The 19482-nt window shown below is 50.0% G+C and overlaps 1 protein-coding gene across 1 annotated transcript in view; it reads left to right on the forward strand.

Annotated features, from left to right (window-relative positions):
- MEGF11 (multiple EGF like domains 11) overlaps window positions 1-19482 on the forward strand; it is a 332515-nt gene that overhangs the window by 150261 nt on the left and 162772 nt on the right. Inside the window, exon 5 of the mRNA XM_072962208.1 lies at window positions 12415-12507. Coding sequence (XP_072818309.1) covers window positions 12415-12507 — 93 coding nt within the window. The remainder of the gene's footprint in view (window positions 1-12414; window positions 12508-19482) is intronic.

The raw sequence follows: 19482 nt of genomic DNA on the forward strand, positions 1-19482 counted from the left end.
ATCTAAGGTGACCTGAGAGATGAATTAGCCAGCAAGGAGGAGGGAAGAGTATCTCTGAGAAGGAGAATAGCATGTGCAAAGGCCCAGTGGTTAGAGGGAGCCTTCCTCCCTTGAGGATGTGGATGCAACTGAGTGAAGTTGGAGCAGAGTGCATTCCCTGTTGGTAGAAGCCTCTCGGTAGAGGTTTGCCCTGGGATGTAGGAGAGAGGCTCCCAGCCCTGGATGAGGTGATGAAAGTGGGGCCTCTGATTCCTTGGCCCCTTCTGCTCTAGAGATGCTGTGGTTTGAGTGCCTGCTGAAGTCCCCAAGTTCCACATGTTTGAGTGTTGTGTGGGGGCTGCCTCTTCCAAAACCAAGCATGGTAGTAAGACTTGGGATTTATGAGTGCCTTGCTAAGAGCCCACCCTGCCAGCCACTTTACAGGCATTATTTTATTTAGCCTCTCACAACAACCCTTTATTTAGGTAATGCTATTGGACCAGATTTGTAGATGGAGAACCTGGGGCTTTGTGTTGTTAGGTCATTTTAATTGACTTATGGCCACACAGCTAAGTGGGAGAACCAGGACTTGAACCTAGGTGTGTCCAACCTGAAGCCCGTGTGCTTAACCACGTCCCTTTGCGGGGGCCTCTCTGAGGTCCATCTGTCCCTCCCCCCAGTGCGCCTCCTGTGGGACCCTGTCACACGTGGCCAGGAGCAGCGGCTAGCTCCTTCAGGGAAGGCAAGTCACAAGACAGAACCAGGGGATTGGTTTTCACATCAGAGCATTAAAAGGATGCTCGACAAGCCTCATGTTTTGCTTTCTTTGTAGGTGGTAAGGATCAATTTCCCAAAGGAAAAAAAATCAATCAGTTGGAATGTGTCTTTCTGGAGAAAGCCTAGCATCTGTCAAATGGGAGGAAAAAACCCAGGAAAAGATTTTCTCGGGTCGTGCGCTGGGGGTTGCTGACTCAGGCCGTATGTTCCAACATCATTAACAAGTTGAAAAGCTGTTGCTCCTTGCAAGAAGGCAGGGTTGGTGGTTCGAACAGCTTAGATGGGAAAATCCTTTACAAAGCAAGGGAGGCCGAGGGTACAAAGAGTGTCCACAAGCAGATCTGGGTACTGCAGGACTGAGCAAGGGAACTTACTGCAATGCCAACGCTTTTATCAGGCCCGGTGGTTGGACACGATTGCTTTACTTGCAAACCCCGATAGGGACATTCTGACAAGTTGGCAATTTTCAGTAATAAACAATTATTAACAGTTAAGCCGTGCCGAGGCGAGCCCTGAGAGGCAGGCTAATATCTTGGGGTGATCTGTAGAGATATAGGTCCCCAGGGGATCTTGTGGTCTGATACTGGAGTATGATGATAGGTGGTCCTCAGGGCTCCAGGCTGGAGTGTGGAGGCCCAGACCCCAGACTCAAATCCTTCTTTCTGGGTTTTGCTGGAACGGTCCTTGTCTGCTTCCTGGAGAGTCACTGAAGTTTTCCTAAAGATCATTTCATTGTCCCACCACAGAGGAATCTGGGATTTGGCATTGCCCTGGTCTCTTAGCTGAATTACAGATTCAATCCCAGCCAGACTGGTGTGGCCCACATGAGAGACAAGCAGAGCTCTGGATGCAGGGAGACACGGGGGGAGTCTTTCCAGATTCAGATACTTACTCATTCAGCATATGCTTGTGGAGTACCTGCCATGTGCCGCACTAGGTACTGGAACATAGGATGAACTACAGAGGCCTATTCTTTGTCTCTCCAGAGCTTATGGGAGACAGACAAGTGGCACAGAAGTCCATGCTGTGGCCTGTGGAGCAAAGTGGATGCTGTGGGAGAGAAGGGGACCCAACCCAGGCTAGGGGTGGGGGGTGGGGGTGGGCAGTAGTCAGGGAGGGCTTCCTGGAGGAAGTGGCATCCACATTAATGGGAAGAGTAAACAGAATAAGTGGTGAGAGAGCTGGAGAGCTGGGTTGTAGATGGAGTTCCAGGCTGTATGAAGCTCCAGGGTGGGAGGGTTGGGGCTCACTTAAAACCAGAAGAAGTTCCATGTGCCAGAGCAAAGAGGGCAGGAGGGGGTGCCAAGGCTGGAGAAGCTAAAGGCCTGGAAGAAGGGGAGGGTGAAGGAAGTTTTCTTAGCAGAAACCTTCCCATGGACTGTGGGGGTGGGGAAGGCTGATCCAGTATCTGGCCCGTGGGAGGTGCTCAGTGACGTGTAAATGAGCCAAGTCCAGCATCGCGTTCTCAGTGAAGCCCTTGCCCTGTCTGCCAGCACGTGGAAGAATGGCCCACCTTCTCCTGGCGCCCATCCTGCACCCTGAACTGTCTGGGATCTCAGTACCGGAAACATTTTCATGCCCCTGCTCATTCACTCGCTCACCCCTCAGTGCGGTCTCCTTTTCCCACGGGCCCGTGGTGGAAGCAAGGACTGCGGCTACTTCCTTACGGTACTCCTGGCACCTGGCACGGTGTCCAGCACACAAATGCTTTTGGGTTGAGTGATTGCTCAGAGGCAGGGGAATGGAACAGATGACCTTGAAAGAAATAATAGCTAGGTTCCCATGTGCCAGGCACTATACTAAGCAGTTGACATGGGATAAATCCAGACAGCCTGGCTCCCGAGTCCATTCTCTGACCTCGTGACAGTCCTGACCCGTGGGGATCAGAGCATAGCCCTCTGTGCACAACTCCAGGCAGGCAGGAGGAGTACTCACTGCCGGGGAGTCCCAAGGGCAGCGCACAGCCTGGCCACTCCTCCGCATCATCGCTGCCCTGGGAGCCTGGCACAGAGCAGGTGAATGCATATGTGGTGGGTATTTGCATAACTAAACAGAGGGTCCAGGGGCAGGGAGGTTACTGGGCTGCAGGTACCACCCACAGGTTCACATTTCCCCCTAGAAACACAAACCACTGGTCCCCGCGAGAGGAAGGGCCTGGCAGCCAGACCGTGGCCTCCTTTTGTTCCATGCTCTCTCCTCTGAGAAACGAAGAGGAAAGGGGTATGGACGGTGGTCCCCTGGGTAAATTATAATTCACCAGTAAGCTGAACGTGGACTGTGTCTCCTCCCTCACCTGTGTGCCCCCAATCCCCGCACTCCAGTATACCCAGTGCTCTGGGGCTCCCCTCCCTGCCTTGGTGAATGAGGAACCCTTTTCAGGTCAAACTCAGGCCATTCTATCATCCTTTGAGGTGGAAATGAGCCTCCGGATGCTCTGGGGCCATGCATCCCACCTGCCCTGGCCAGTCCTCAGAAGAGGAATCTCAGTAACAATGGCATAAAAAAAACCCAAAAACAAACAGCCAACAACAATGATAACTAACTTCTAGTTCTAGGTGCTTTGTATGAATTAACTAAGTCTACAGCCATTTTACAGACAAGGAAAGTTGAGGACAGGATAGGTGGTGCAAGGACACGTAGCTAATGAGTGGCAGAACAGGGACCCCGGCTTTTAGAGGATGCTGGACTGCCACAGAATAATTCTCAGCCAGGACACCACTGAATTAAGATGAGAGGCCATGGGCCAGCTTGGCAGGTTGGATAGAGGTGGCCACCCCCTGGTTACCCATCCCAGAGTCCTATGTGAGCCTCCCCAGGACCCCCACTGGGAAGAAGGGGGACCCACAGGTCCCAGACCAGGAGAGCATTTGGCCCTTCAGGTCCTTCCATCCTATCAGCCCTGCAGGTGAAGTGCTTCTCTCTCTCTCTCTCCCTCTCTCTCTCTCTCTCTCTCCCTCTCTCTTTAATTGACTATTCCTGTTTTGGAGCCAGATATGACCACAGCAATTAAAAGCCAACTCTAGATGTGCTGAGAAGAAGGGCCAGCTGTTTTGGCTCTTCCTGGCCTTGGAGGGGATGCAGGGCTGGTAATTATAAAGGAATGAATGATACACATCTGATGAATTGTTCTAAAGCTTCCCTTGGTGACTCCTCGACACAGACACACATAGACCCACACTCCCCCCACCACGTGCCATGTGACCTTGGCCATGGCAGAAGCACTCATGCTAAATGTGTCACTCTGGCATTGGCACCTGGGCCCACTTGGATGTAGGTCGTTTTTTTTTTCCAAGCAGATACAAATGACAGCCTGATCTGAGACTCTAGCCAAGAGCGCTGGTGGAGGCCTGATCAGCGTGCCTGGGAGCACTGGGGAAACGGGTCTGGGGAAGCTCCAGAAGCCATATGCTGTAGGACTCAGACTGTCTCCTTCCCTTGGTTCCCAGGCCTTCCTTTGTCCTAGCTGGGTGTCAGGCAAGTTGGCCAGGGAGCATGGACGTCTTCTTTATTTATCTTGACCTTTTCATGTAAGTAATTTTTATAGTTCCATTAACTAGTAAGACCATTTGCAAACCGCCAGGCAAAATATATTACCACGAATGCCTCAGGGACTTGTGGGTCATCTTGGGTGGAATACTAATGGGATTGAGCATTGATTCAGAGCGCTCACCATGAGCGAGGGACAGCAGACCCGGCGCCTTGGTCGGGGAAGGGCCAGCGTTGGCCCAGCAGTGTGTTTGCAAAGGACTCCCCAAGTCTGACCTAGAGCCTTTTGCTCAATGCCAAGATCCCCATATTGGGTCCTGGGCTGCTTTGTGCAGGTTCACGCCTAGCCCAGGACTGATGCTCTGGCCTTGCATCTGTACCTTGGAACACGCTTGTTCCCATGCTGAGCTCTGTGCCTGCATTTGTGGACTGGATTCTTTTCAAACTTGGGTTGAATCAGTGAACCAGAAAGCAACCATTGCTACAGTCAAGTCCTAGACTCCCAGAGCTGGAAGGGACATTTGGATCATGTCATCTGACCCCTTCATTTTACAGACAGAGAAACAGACCCAGCGGAGGGAGGGGACTCGGCAAGTTGGTGACAGATCTGGCATTGGCACTCACTTATCTCAACCTGTGGTCCAAGTGATGGTGGAGCATGTGGTTAAAAGAAGGCCTTGGATGTGGCTTGGCCACTGGATCAGTTAGAGATCCGCTGAGAAATAGATGGTATGTTAACTGAGAAGAGTTTAATACAACGATTATTTAAAAAGACATGAGAAGGGATAAGGGAAACTAACAAGAGATGGTACAGCATTTCGGGCTAGCAACTAAGGAGCCCTCCGTCCCTGGGCCAGAAGAAGCCCCCCCAGGACCTTGAGCTGTAGGAGCGAGGACCACCGGCACCACCGCCACCACCAACCCGTGGTCCAGCCTCCCCTTCTGCCCAGCTGCCCATCTCCTGCTGTTACCCCCCACCAGCTGAACCCATCCAGAAGCCAGAGGGCAAGGAGGCCTGTTAATGCAGGAGGTGCACTTCTCAGGGCACAGAGAAGGGAGGAGAAGCAGGGGAGTGATCTGGAGGGCCAAAAGGAGACTGTCCAGCACATGAGTTCTTAATGGGTAAAAATTGTCAGTCTGTTTACATATAAAGCACGGATATACATACACAGATATACAGCGTATCTGTGGTATTAGAATTTCATGGGAAGGGGTGATTAAGAAAAAAAGGTCTACAATTGTTGTCAAAATGCAGGTTCTTGTCGTAGAAAGAATTCAGAAATGAGACAAGGAGGTTAAGAAAGAAAAGCAAGGATTTATTCAGGGATAGACAGTACGCTCTCAAGGAAGAGCGGGCAGACCCAGGTGGGTGGCTGCCCTGAGTGTCCTTGGCAAGTTCCTTATATGGATGTAAAACTGAACGGGCAGAATATTCATTGGTGGGGAGAGGTTTGGAGTCATCTTTCCTGATCTTCATCCCAGCTCCACCTTCCCAGGTGGAGAGGAGTGATTTTTCGTCCTTATTTAGTCTTAATCAGGAAGTTGGATGAGGTCATAACGAACAAAAGGTTACATTCGGATGGAGGTATAATGAGCAGCAAGTTACGTTCGGATAGTAGAGATTCCTGTCTCGTCCAATCTTTTTGTCGGCCTCCGGGACACTTGCCAACCCAGAAGGTATGTTTTCTTATCAGTCCAGAGGTTCCTGCTTTTCTTGGTCTGTCCAAGGACCCCGTTGTTCACAGACGTATGGTTTCCTGCCATTTGGCCGTGCCCCCCTTTCTCTGCTCACATCTAGCTACCTGCCTGCTACCTTCCCGGCTCCTGGGAAGTAGGGGGCGTGGTCATGAAAACAAGGTTGGGAAACACGGATCTCGCTCAGCCTCCTGGTAGCGATGGGGATTTATACCAGTTACTTAGCCCTTTCTGTGGTTTAGATTCCCAACTGTAAATGGAGTAGGAATAATAGGATGAAATGGGACAGCGATAGTCAGTGCCCAGCGAAGAGGAAGGATGTGTATTTGTTTTCTCTTTCATTTCCCCAGCTGCTAGTGTCCACCCGAGAACCATCACTGCAGTACAAGGGGTCGTTAAGTTGTCCATATTCCTTGTTCTCCCAGGAGGAAAGAGGACTGAAATAAAGTGTCCAGTGAGCATCTGTGGCCCCTTGTTCCTTCAGGTGGACCCCGCGTTCCGCTTTAGAAAGGAGGCCAGGCGTCACTGGGTACTGCCTAAGCACATTTTGCTTTGGTTTATCATCTGGTCATACCGGGGAGTGCATAAATGACGTAGAAGGGGAGAAAGGACCTTAAAAGTCCCACAGGTCCATTTCCCACCAAATCGGGGACCCCCCCCCCATAATGAAGCAGACAGTTAATAGTTTAGGCTTTGCTGAGCATCAGTCTCTGTGGCAATGACTCAGCTCTGCCCTCGTAGTGCAAAAGCAGCCTTGGACAGTATGTAAATGAATGGGGACGGCCGTGTGCCAACAAAACTTCATTTGTAGACATAGGCAGCAGTGGGATTTGGCTCGAGGGTTATAGTTTGCCCGCTGACCCCTACCCTCCAGCATCTGTGGGTCCTCTGTGCTCTGCTGGGGGTTCCCAGTGACGGGTGGCTCCCCACCTGTAGAAAGAAGCCTCTGAACTGCTGAACCCATTCAAGGGGTAGAAAGTCTTGCCTTGAGTTAAGTAGAAATCTGCCCATTTGTTACATGCAGCCCTGAGTCCCTATTCTGGCTGGGACAGAGGGGTTCCCACTTCTCTTTGGCAGCCATTCAGTCTGTCAGCTGACTTTGACCTGCCTCCCACCCACTGCTCCCTTTTCCACACTAAACCACACCCCACACACAGGTCCCAGCCTTCACGTGACCCTCACAGGTCAGAAGTCCACCTCCGCTGCATCCTCACCCTTCTCCCCTGGCTTGTCAGTGTCTCTTGCGAAGCACAGGGAGGTACCCAGAAGAGCCACCAAGAGCCACACATGGGGTATCTGTAAGGCATGGCACATGGGCAGGTCCAGGGAGGTTTAAGACTCTGGATTTACCCTCAGGGAGCTCACAGTCTAATTGGGGAGACCAGATGAACCATGCTAAATGGGGACGTGGCAGGGCCAGTCAGGAGGCAGTCCATGTAGGTAAGGAGGCTCTGGTGGGAAAATATTTCACCCTCCACAAATGTGCACCCTGGGGTGGCTGAAGTCCTCCTAGCTTCTTGGTGGAGCAGGGTGATGGAGGCAGGGCCAGGCCCTGCTGACCCAGATGACCGGGGGCTGGGAGCCCAGGGGAAGCGTTTCAAGCTTCCAGCTGCTGTGAAGTGACATGGCGGAGCCAGAGCAGCCCTAGAAGCATTAAGGGTGTCAACAGGGTGATGGGTCCCAAAGCCCCTGCTTTATAGACGAGAGAGGAAGTCACCTTCCCAGAGTCTCGTGTCAGGTAGCCCAGAGCCTGGACTGATACTCAGGTCCCCTAGCTCTTAATCCAGTGCCTTTTCCAAAGAAATGGAGGCCAGAAACCAGGGGTCCCTGTGAGATCAAGAGAAGAGGTTTCCTAGGTCATAGGAAGGGGATGGGGCTTGGGGGCCAGGAAGCAGGACTAGAACAATGGTGGCATTTCCTGAAAGAGGTGTGCGGATGACAGCCCACCTTCACTGAATGGGACTTGAGACCTCCTGTGCTCTAATAATCTTGAGTTATAGGTGAAGTTGCAGGGCCTGGAGAGGAGAGTGAGTTGTTTAATATCACTGAGATGGATGCTGGTAGACACAAACCCAGGTCTGCTCACACCCACGGCTGGGCTTGGTCCAAGCCCCCCCCCCATCCCTCAAGACGGCAATCAGCCTGGTCCCACAGGACCAGAAGTAGCCGGAGCCAAGGGGCGTCTAGAGATTTGGTGACTTCCCCAAGACTGAGCTCTGAAGCCAAGCTCAGAGAAGACCACCACGCCCTCCCTGCATGCACGTTGGTCCTCTCTCCTGGGGCAGGTGGCTCTCCCCTTGGGCCCCACAAACAAGGAGCACCTACTGTGTGCCTGGCAGCATGAGGGTTTTAAAAGGCCAAGTAGGAAGCAACCTCTGTCCCCCAGGAGCTGGAGATCCACAAAGGGGAGACAAGGTGGGCTGGGCTGGCCTGTGACAGGGGATGAGGTAGCATGTGTGAAAGCCCCAAGGCCTGGCACATAGTAGGTGCTCAGAAGCTGGTAGCCCATTGACAACAGTGTTAAGTGGTAGCAGCTGTTGTTTATCTTAGACACCGAGTCCAGACCCCATGGCTTGTGTGTGTGTGTGTGTGTGAGAGAGAGAATATAATAGCAGCTCCTGCCTGCTGAGTACTTCCTGTGTTCCAGGCACTGGTCCGAGCATTCAGTATGTATCACTTCATTAAATCTTTGCAACAACCCATGAGGTATGTACTATGGTTGTCCCCATTTTACAGATGAAGAAACTGAGGCACAGAAAGTTAAATCGCTTGCTGATTGTCCTATAATTTTAACTTCAGTTGGCAGATATGGAGTTTAAATGTGGCCCATCACATTCCCTTTCATCCTGGCCACTCCACCAGGGGTAGGGATGGGGCTGCCCACCAGCATACCGGCCCCCAACCAGGGGTCTGGCAGCAGGTCCATATAGCCCACCCTATGTGTCTGCAACCTCAGTGAAGGGGTGGGAGGGAGAGAGAGGGCCTGTGTGTGAAGGATAAAGGAGGCTTAGGTATCACAAGGACCCTGCCTCGAATCTGAGGACACCTTCCTGGTAACAGTGAGACTCACCCAGCACTTACTAAACCCCAGGCTCCGCTCTGGGTACTTTGTCAACTGATTGAATCCTCATACACAGCCTGAGGCCCATCCTGTCACCGTTCCACCATTGAACAGATGAGGAGTGACACAGAGATGGCGGTAACTTGCCTGAAGTCTAGAGCTACCAAGTGGCATCGCTGGGTCCAGACCCGGCTCCCTGGGTGCCGTCTGTGCTCTTAACCGCCGGGCTGCTTCTCGCTAAATGTGCCTCTAGCACCCGGGAGGTGAGTGGCAGGGCTGAGGCAGGATGGTAGGTGAGGGGAAGCTGGGAGGGCAGAGGTTGAAACTTCTCAGTGGGCCAGGGGGCCCTCAGTCAGAGCCAGCCCCTAATTGCCTGCCCATGACAGCAGATGCATGCAGCGGTGGGGACAAAATGTCCCCGATTCAAGTTACAGGAGCCCGAGGAGAGGGAGGCCAGGTGGCAGACCCCCAGCTCAGCCCCTCCTAGAGGGTCAGCTGACATGAAGGACTGGGTTCTGATCGAACTCAGGGGACCGGCCCCCTCTAGGAGTGGCTGCTCTGTAAACCTCAGCCCTCTGAGGAGGGGCTGCCCACTGTGGGGCTATCCTGGAGCTTGGGGTAGGAGTCAGGTGCCCCTGCCCCAGGGAGGGTCATGGGTCTCACCTCCACTCCTCCTCAGGAGACGCCTCGCAGCCCCCTGTCCTGTCCCCTCCCCACCAGGTACACAAACACACAGTGGCCCAGTTGCCAAATACGGCCATCTGAGAGTCAGATATTTGCTATCAATATTTCATGCCTTAAACAACACTGTCCAAACAGCACCTATGAAATATGAATGGATTGAGGTTTTGACAAGCAAATAGCCCAGGCAACACACCAGGGTGATGGGGGTGGGGGACCGTGGGACCGCAGCCACACCCCTGGAGTCAGGCCCAAGGTTTGAGGGATGGCGGTTCTCCATGTGCAGGGTCACCGAGAGCCCATGTGCTGGTTACAGGGCTGAGCCGGGGGAGGTGCTAGGCATCCCAGGGGCTTTGGGGAGAGGCCAAGGAAAGAGTGAGCTGGGAGCTTGCTCAGAGCCCCTGAGGGTACCTCCCTTCCAGCCAGGAAGAGGGTGCAGGAGGTAGACCAGGAGTCAGAGGGCCAGAGAGAGGCGAAGGTTGGCAGGGCAGGCTTGGCCCTTGCTTCCTCGAGCTGCTCCAAGCCCCTGCACAGTTGCCGTCCTCAGGGAGTTGACACGGATCCTCTAGCCTCTGTTTCCAGCCCTCGCCCTCCTGGGAGTCAACTCCAGAAGCCCTTTGCTCTTCTCTCTGGACTGGCTCTGTCTGGGTGTGGGAGGACGTCTAGCCTGGGCGAATCGTGATGGCCCATGGTCTTGGGTACTTCTCACCAGCCTCCCCCTTCTGAGGCCTCTGTCTCCGGGAGCCTCATCCTCCAGCATCTTTCTCCCAGGCCAAGAGGCTACACGCTGTTCATGGGGTTGCAAGCACTCAGGCCTCAGTTCCTCCATGTATAATATGAAGCGGTTGGACATGATTTTCTGTGAGGTCCCTTGTAGCCCTGACACCCGGCAGGTTCACGGTTCACTACCTGCCCTCCTGACACCCAGAGAACCTCCAGGGGTCAAGGTGCTGCTCTCCTCAATCAGAAAGCAGCTGGAGGTGTCTGAGCTCACCTGACAAGCTGCTGGGAGGGTCTGCTGGAAGGTGGACGGGTCCAGCTGTGGAGCCTGCTGGGACCTCAGCCAAAGGTGGTGGGACGGAGGGAAGAGAGAACAGCTGAAGCCAGGTCTGGGATGGGGACGCAGGGAGGGACACCTAGTGGGGACATTGACCCATATGAGCTTGTTTGGAAAGTCTGGTGGGAGCAGGGGAGGCCGCGCAGCAGGCGTCACTGACTGGGGTCTTGCTAGTAGCTACACGAGTAGCTCATTGTGGCTCTGAGTGGCAGTGGTCACTGGGGTCAGGGTCCAGGCTGTTTCCCCAGTAAGAAGTAGGTTGACTAGTAGGCCCTGGTCACTCCCCAGGGCACTGAGTCTTCAGCACAAACCAGAACCCGGCCCGAAAGCCACTTGTACAAATGCGAAGGACTCAAGGGCCAGGGCTCCCCTCAGACCCACCACATCTCAGACTTGCATAGGATGGGCTGACTGCAGATCACTAGCCAGTGGGGACTCTGAAATGGCTCTTCGGGGTCTGCCTGGCTTGGGGGGACCGGGCAAAGCTAAGGCGACAGCTTCAGGGTCAGTGTTTGTATTTGGGAGGGGACAGAGGACTGACACCCCCAACAAACGGACTTTGTTGTCTAGCCTGTCAGTGCCCTCTTGGTGGCATCCAGACAGGTACTGGACTTGGAAGCAGGGTGGCTGTTTGGAAGGCAGTGGCAGCTCTTCGGAGCTCACCATCGGGGGGCCACCAGCTCCCCCAGCCCAGTCCAGTTCCAGGCAGAGAGAAGGTCTCCAGCCCCTTGTCAGAAAAAGCGCTTCATCTTGATCCTTTCTGAGAAACTGACAGGGTTGATGGAAGCTGCTGATTTCCCGAGCTTTCAGAATTGGCGAGGGTGGCAAAAGAGGTTTCTGTAATCCCTCACTGATGGATTAGATGGTGGGGCAGATCTCTCGGGAGCAATGGATGACCTTGAGAAAATGTGGACGTCAAAGGGAGAGAGAAATAATCTCCCTTTCTCAGACTGCTGCCAATAAGCCTTCTCAGCACTGGGGTAGTTGATGGAAACTTTGTGGCTGTTGCCTCCCAACTCAGGAGGCATTTGACTGCGTGATAAGAAATTGCCAGGCACTTTCTAATTACAATTATCATCATCGTGGCTGTCTCTCTTAATTACTTTCTTATAATTAGCTGTTGCTTTTTTCCTTGGCATTTGTGTACTTTGCAGATTTGCTGACATTTGAGAGCCCCAAAATAGGGACATTTGGGGAGGAGGGCAGAAAGGTGGGGAACACATGAGGGGAGCCGATTCTTTTCAGGCAACCTGATACATTTGGGGGCTTCTGCAGAAAGCAGTTGGGGGAAGCGAAAGACTGATGTGCTGGGTCATCATCTGAGCTGAGGGGGTTAGAGAGCAGGAATGGAGGGGTGGGGACTGGGCTTTGTGGAGGGTCTCCAAGTGTTAAACCTTGGAGGAAATACTCTTGAAAAGCCACCAAGGCCACCATTTCTCAGGCTTGGATTTCATTGCAGGAAACAAGGCTGAGGTGAATCACACTTTGTTGAATTCTTTTCAGAGTTAGTTAAATAACTCAGGCCAGGTGTAGCTTGATGTTCCCCAAAGTCGGTGACGCGTTCTGAGCATCCCTAGGCCCCAGGGAGTCATTACAAAGTGGATTATGCTCCTTGACCAGATGGCTGGTTTTCACACTCTGTGCTTGTTTTTCCTCCCTCTCCCCCGGCCCCCTGCAGCCCTGTGTACAGAGGAGTGTGTGCATGGCCGCTGCGTTTCCCCGGACACCTGCCACTGTGAGCCCGGCTGGGGAGGGCCCGACTGCTCCAGCGGTAAGTCTGGGGTCTTTGGGGCTTGGCTGGGACCCTGGCTCTGGCTTGGGGGGAGCCGTGCCGTGTGCAGGCTGCCTTCTTTGTCCCGGGCTTGAGCTGCCTAGGCGATTGTGGGCATCAAGGAAGAAACAGACCACAGTTTAGTACATGATGGTACTTGGGGTGGAGGGCTCATGGGTTTATGGGGGTCTGGAGGGAAATTGTGTATCACGTATATGGGGAATTTGTGGGGTCATCTGTACGACTCTGACTTTTGATGAAACACTTCTGGAAAAGGTCGTTGAGGGTTGACGTGAAATTGAGATGCCACCCAAGGGTGCAGACCCGGGAGACCACTGTGGGTCATGGTCTGGTGCTCAGCTTTGCTGGTCCAAAGGCTCAGTTTGGTGGGTGCTCCCAGAGGCTCAGGGGACTGAGTCATGAGACTGGCGGGCACTGGGATGCCTCTGTGTCCCCAAAGGTAGGAGAATGGGATGCCTGTAGGGGCCGGTTGCTGTGTTCCCACGCCTCTCTGGGTAGACTGTTCACGTTCCCTGGGGAAGGCTTCCGGGTGAGCACCAGTGAGGCGAATGCTCTTGACGGGATGACCCACGGCAGGCACCGTGGGCATCGACTCTTCTGCGAGCCTGGCCGCCAAGTGGGCAGGGTAGACCTGGCAGCTGCCTGGAGAAATTCTCTGCCAAGAGTCCAGCTGAAGCAAATCCTTCCCCTTTGGCTCATTTCCTCCAAATACTCACAGATGACCCTCTTTCCAGTGGCACAGTTTGCAGTCAATGACTGGTTAATGTCGTGGTTTTATTTGATATCGGCGGCACTCTTGATCAGTGTCGAAGCCCAGTTTTCTTCTTGCTTTGAGCTGGGATGGTGTCTTTCTTATTGTGACTTGAGTAAATGACATGGCTCAGCTGATCCAGTGGGGGTCTAACTCTTGTTATTTATGCATCTTTGGGAGTCATCCCCTGTTGCCTGTCCAGGAGTGACTGCAATGGTCATGACAACTTGGAGAAGGAATGTTGGGTCCACATTGGCCCAATGTGGTGCTCTTGTCCTTTTCCACTCTCTGCTGGGGCAGAAACATCCAGTTAGGGTCCTTTTTTTCCAAAGACCTTGATTGGAACCTCCCTGCCTAAGCAGTACATGGGTACATACCAGCCGAGACAAGCTATTGGATGTGGTTTTGTTTGAGCCTGGGTGGTTATCTAGGCTTGGGGAGTCCAGGATCTGTTTGGTGTTCTCCAGACTCTCTCCAGTGTGTTGGGACGTTCAGGGACAATGGCAGTCTCCTCCTCCACCTGTTTCACTGCTTTGAGGTAAGTCGCGCTGAGAATCAGGGACTCCTCCAGACAACAACGAAAAGTAAACCTGAGGGACACGTTGAGTTAAAGGAATGTGTTCAAGCTGTCTTTCTGTGAACTCCAGGAAACCTGCTGGCTGAAATGTTTGAGAGCATTTTTCCCCCCTTGTCTGTGTTTTGTTTTGTGTAACTTGGTCTTCAATGAATCTTTGGTGAGGAACTCTCTGACTTGGATTAGGTAAACCCTGCTGGGACAGGTCCGCTTGCTGTTGCCAGATTATAATGTCCAGGGGAGTCTGTTGGAGGTTGAAATACAGCCCAGGTCCCAGAAACACTCAGTGCATATAAATCGCCAACCAGTGAAAATGTATTTGGTGCTCACTGTGGCGGGCAGTGGGGCGGGCTTGGGAGGGTCTTTCAGACATAGTCTCTCTGTCTCAGAGTTTCCTTCCAGTCCAGGGGCAAAGCAATGGCAGGAAGGTGGCACTCAATCAATGGGACTAGGCAGTAGAGAGAAAATCTTGCCCCTGGAGTGTGTTTACCCAACATGTAGGGAAACAACCTTGTTACTTTACAATATGAAAGTGGGCTGCCACCTCAATGTTCACAGCAGCACTATTTACAATAGCCAAGACATGGCAGCAACCTAAATGTCCACCAACAGATGACTGGATAAAGAAGTTGTGAAATATATGTACATATAAAAATATATATTTATTGGAATACTACTCAGCCATAGAAAAGAATAAAATAATGCCATTCACAGCAACATGGATGAAATTGAAAATTGTCACTGTAAGTGAAGTAAGCCAGCAAGGGAAAGAAAAATACCATATGATATCACTTATATCTGGAATCTAAAACAATGACAGACATGAACTTATTTACAAAATAGAAACAGACTCACAGACATAGAAAACAAACTTATGGTTACCAGGAAAGGATGTAGGAAGGAATAAATTGGGAGCTGGAGATTTGCAGATACTAACTACTATATATAAAATAGATAAACAGTAAGTTTCTACTGTAGCGCAGGGAACTATATTCAGTATCTTGTATTAACCTATAATGAAAAAGAATATGAAAACGAATGTATATATATATATGACTGAGACATTGTGCTGTACACCAGAAATTGACACAACATCGTAAACTGACAATACTTAAATTAAAAAAAAAAAGTGGGCTGCCCAATTTCCACTTCCAATTAAGTCATCAGGCTTGGTGCTGAGCAACGCGCAAGCTGTTTCCTCAATAAACCCACCCTCATGGGTTGAAGAGTCCCCACCATTGGATCTTAGTCAAAGCCAGGAAGTCCACCACAAGTGGAAATCTGTCTCCAGCTTCTACAGGTTGGTTCTCACCCATGATAAAGGCCAGGAGGGGTGACAGATCACCATGACCCTCCTTGTCATGTCTGGACTTCCTCCCAAGGAGCTCAGCGGACAAGACCGCAGACTGTGTGGGAGGACATTCATCTCTGAGGAGTTGATAATAGCCACTGAGACTACATAGAGGAAACCAGAGTCCCCTTCCATGGGTCAGGCCTTCAGGTATTAGAAGACAGTGATCATTCCCCCTCCTCCCCAGTTTTTATTCTCCAGTAATACAGTCTGAACTGCCTCCCCATCTAGTTCCCCTTGGCTGTGGCCTTTATTCCTCTTGAACTATCATTCCTGGATCGGAACACAGATGCAGGCTTGTAAGGAAAAATAAAAATAGAGAGTGATACTATGTACTGAATTTTACTACACACTAGGCACTTTATCTTCTCATTTAATCTTCACAACAACCCTATGATGTGGGAATTATTATTAGCCCCATTTTACACATGAGAAAGTTGAAGCACAGAGAGGTTACTGAACTCTGGACAGACACACAGCCAGTAAATGATGAAACTGGACTATCGATCAAGCAAAAACCTAGGTCCTGAGCCTGAACAATTAATCATTATGCTCTCCTTCCTTCTGGATGCTCAGCCTCTGTTAATACAGCCTGAGGGTGGAATAGGTCTTTGATAAGAAAACAGAGCTGCTCACAGAGGAAGGAAGGACCTGCTTGAAAGATGTGGCCCTGAAATATTGTTATGGAGATTGATGAATCAGTCATGGGACACACATTATGACTAAGTTTGCTCCAAGCAGTTTGACTCTGTTTGCTGTTGTGCCATTGGACACGTGTCTGCCTGTGTGCACTCTGTGGTGCCTTAGGTCACTGGGGGACCCGTGTCCGTCGGGGGAGGTGTCTCGATCAGCACAGCGTGTATCTCTGGAGGTTTCTGAAAGGGACCTGTCATATGCATGCATGTGCCTGTGACACCCTTGCAGGGAAGCTTTGGGTTTTGTTTAATCAAAAGCATCCTTCTTGTTGGTGTTTTTTCCTGATTCTAAAGTCATACCTGTTCATATTAAAAAGGAAATTCAAACTGCACCAAAAGTATAGACGAAAAGGTTAAACCCACACACCCAGCGATAACAATGACTTCTGGCATCTGGGTGCTTGTCCTCCTTATTATTTATCTGCACTTCCAGCTAGATCTGGGTACAAATTTTATTTACATCAAATCTTTGTGCTATCCTGTAACTTGCTTTTTTAATTCAGCTGTATGTCATACACTCATTTCCTTGTCGGTAAACATGAATCTCCCTTAAACTTTTGAATGGCCTTATAGAATTTCATTGTGTGGATTACCGAAGTATTTAACCAGTCTCTCGTTGATGGACATTGAGGCTGTTTCTGATTTTTCACTATATTAGGCCCACCATCTTTTATCCAAGATCCTTGGGGCCTGTTGGTTTCAAAATTTAGATTTTTTTCCAGAGTTCAGGAGGGCGTGTGGGGAGTACATCGTACATGACATATCCTCCAGTGGGATTGGGGCAGCACCTTGGGATGAAACGTAATAATATTTCTGAAGCAATGTGTGACTGATCATACCTAGTGACATATAGACAGTATATAGCCACAAATTGGCGGCATGAAGATTTTTGCCTCTAAATGAATTTTGGAAAATAAAGAAAAAATTCTTGTGGACTTTTTAGAGATGTTTGGATTGTGGGCATGTGGATAAGGGACTGCGGTCCGGTGTAAAAACCCTGCGGTGATTCTTTTTGTGCACGTATCTTTACCCACGCGTCCCAATTTCTTCTTAGGATAAATTCCTGGAAGAGGCAGGGAGGATTATAGAGATCCATCATCTAACTGCCTGCCCCTGCCCTGCCCTCTGTGGCTGCCAAGGGATTTATGACTTTGATAGCCGTGAAGGGGACAGATCCAGTAGTCAGATGGGAGTAGAGGACTTTCCATTTTTCTACAGACTTATAACCCCATAGCCTAATTTCTTGAAGGTCTGGACTAATTTCTTTCTGCTCCATAAAGGAAGTGAGGTGATGCTGATTTGCCTGGTGGGGAGACAAGTCCCCTATTGTGGATAATTCCAAGATGTTAGATGGAACAATATGGGGAAATGGAGTGGCTGCACGCTTGGTCATAAACCTCCATCCCATATAATAATGAAGAATAAAAGGATGAAATGTCAGTGTACACTGAGTAAAGACGAAAGAGTGACTCTTATTAAATTGCACTAATCTCACAAGTGGAGATAAAAAGAAAAAAAAAGTTTTGCTATATTGAATATCTAGCTTTTTAAAGTAATTAGGAATATTAAAGCACTGACAATGATTGAGATAGAAACATTATTCATAACTTTTATTTCCGCACTGGGCAATGATCCAGTGTATTTCATTTATGAGGTTTCAGCTGTAAGAAGGACGTGAGCCAATTCCTAAATTAAATATGCCCTGTTAACTTTTATAAATGATACCCAAGAATCAACTTGGAAATTTAAGCCTTCATTGTATTATTTAATTATTGTATTTCCTGCTTCTCTGCCTCCCTTCCCATGGTGCTAGGCAGTTTGGGTTCTGGGCTACAGAATGGCATTTTAGTTTTGAAGGGCTGGGGCATACATGAGAGAGAGACACACCCTCCGCTCATTTCTCCACAGTCTCCCGTATTTTCAGGATTCCACTGAACTGGTTTTATCCAGGTGCATAACGTGCGGGAGAGTAAAAGCTCGCTACACCATCTCAGTACCTGTTGAAACTGCCCCCACCCCCACCCCCCTCGCCCCAACCCCACCCTTCTCACCCCAACTCTCCCCTCCCCGCCCAAGCCCCGCCCAGGCCCCGCCCACCCCTGTCCCGGCCCCGCCCCAACCTTCCACGTTTGATGTTGAGCATGAGACCGCGCTACAGAGCAGGCTTGAGTAATGAAGGCAGCAGGAACTAAGTTGGGCCACTACCAAGAGGAGCTTCTGCCAAGTCAAATGTGTTCTTATCTTGAATGCTGTGTGGGACCCCTGGCTGACTTGGCTTCAGCTATCCTTGAAGATGAAAAGAAAACAGTCCAGCTCAGAAATACGCCGGTGCCCCCAAACTAGCCTCGGACCCTTTAGGTCAGTGCTTTTTAAACTAAGATTATGTGTTCACTAGATCTCTCTCTCTCTCTTTCTCTCTGTGTGAAAATATACATAATGTAAAATTTACCATTGTAACCACTTTTAAGTGTACAGTTCTGTGGCAGTAAGGACATTCACATTGCTGTGCCACCATCATTATCTTCCATCTCCAGAGCTTTTTCATCTTCCCCAACTGAAATTCTGTACCCATTAAATGCTAACTCCCCATTCCCCACCCCACCAGCCACAATCAACCACCATTCTATTTTCTGTCTCTCAAAGTTTGACACCTCTAGGTATCACATGTAAGAATCATACAACATTTGTCCTTTTCTGACTAGCTTGCTTCACTGAGCATAATGGTCTTCAAGTTTCATCGGTATTGCAGCATGTATCAGAACTTCTTGCTTTTTAAGGCTGAATAATATTTCATTGCACGTACAGAACACATTTTGTTTACTCATTCCTCCGTCAGTGGACACTTGGCTTGCTTTTGCCTTTTGGCTGTTGCGAATAATGCTGCTATGAACATGGGTGTACAAATATTTCTTCGAGTTCCTGCTTTCCCTTCTTTCGGATATAAACCCGGAAGTGGATTGCTGGATCATATGGTAATTCTATGTTTCATTTTTTGAGGAATCACCATACTGTCTTCCACAGCATCTGTGCCGTTTTACATTCCCGTCAGCAACGCACAGGGTTCTAATTCTTCTACATCCTTGTCAACACTTGTTAGTTTCTGTTTTGTAATTATCATCCTAATGGGTGTATATTGGTATCTCACTGTGATTTCGGTGTGCTTTTCCCTAATCATTAGTGATGTTGATGTCCTTTCATGTGCTTTAGTGGCCATTTGTGTATATGCTTTGAAGAAATGTCTATTTGAGTTATCTGTCCATTTTTTTCTCAACTGGGTTTTTGTTGTTGCAGCTGCTGAATTATAGGTGTTCTTTATATATTGTGGACATTAATCCCTTATCAGATAAATGATTTGAAAATATTTTCTTTGGTACCATGGTTTGCCTTTTCTCTCTGTTAATAGTGTCCTTTTATGCACAGAAGTTTTAAATTTTGATGGGGTCTAATTTATCTATTTTTTGTTGCCTATGCCTTTGATGTCATATCTGAGAAATTATTGTCAACTCCGTTGTGAAGCTTCCTCCTATGTTTTTGTCTGAAAGTTTTATGGCTTTAGCGTGCAATTAGGTCTTTGATCCATTTT

Source organism: Vicugna pacos, chromosome 6 (genome assembly GCF_048564905.1).
Source record: "Vicugna pacos chromosome 6, VicPac4, whole genome shotgun sequence".
NCBI classification, from domain to species: Eukaryota; Metazoa; Chordata; class Mammalia; order Artiodactyla; family Camelidae; genus Vicugna; species Vicugna pacos.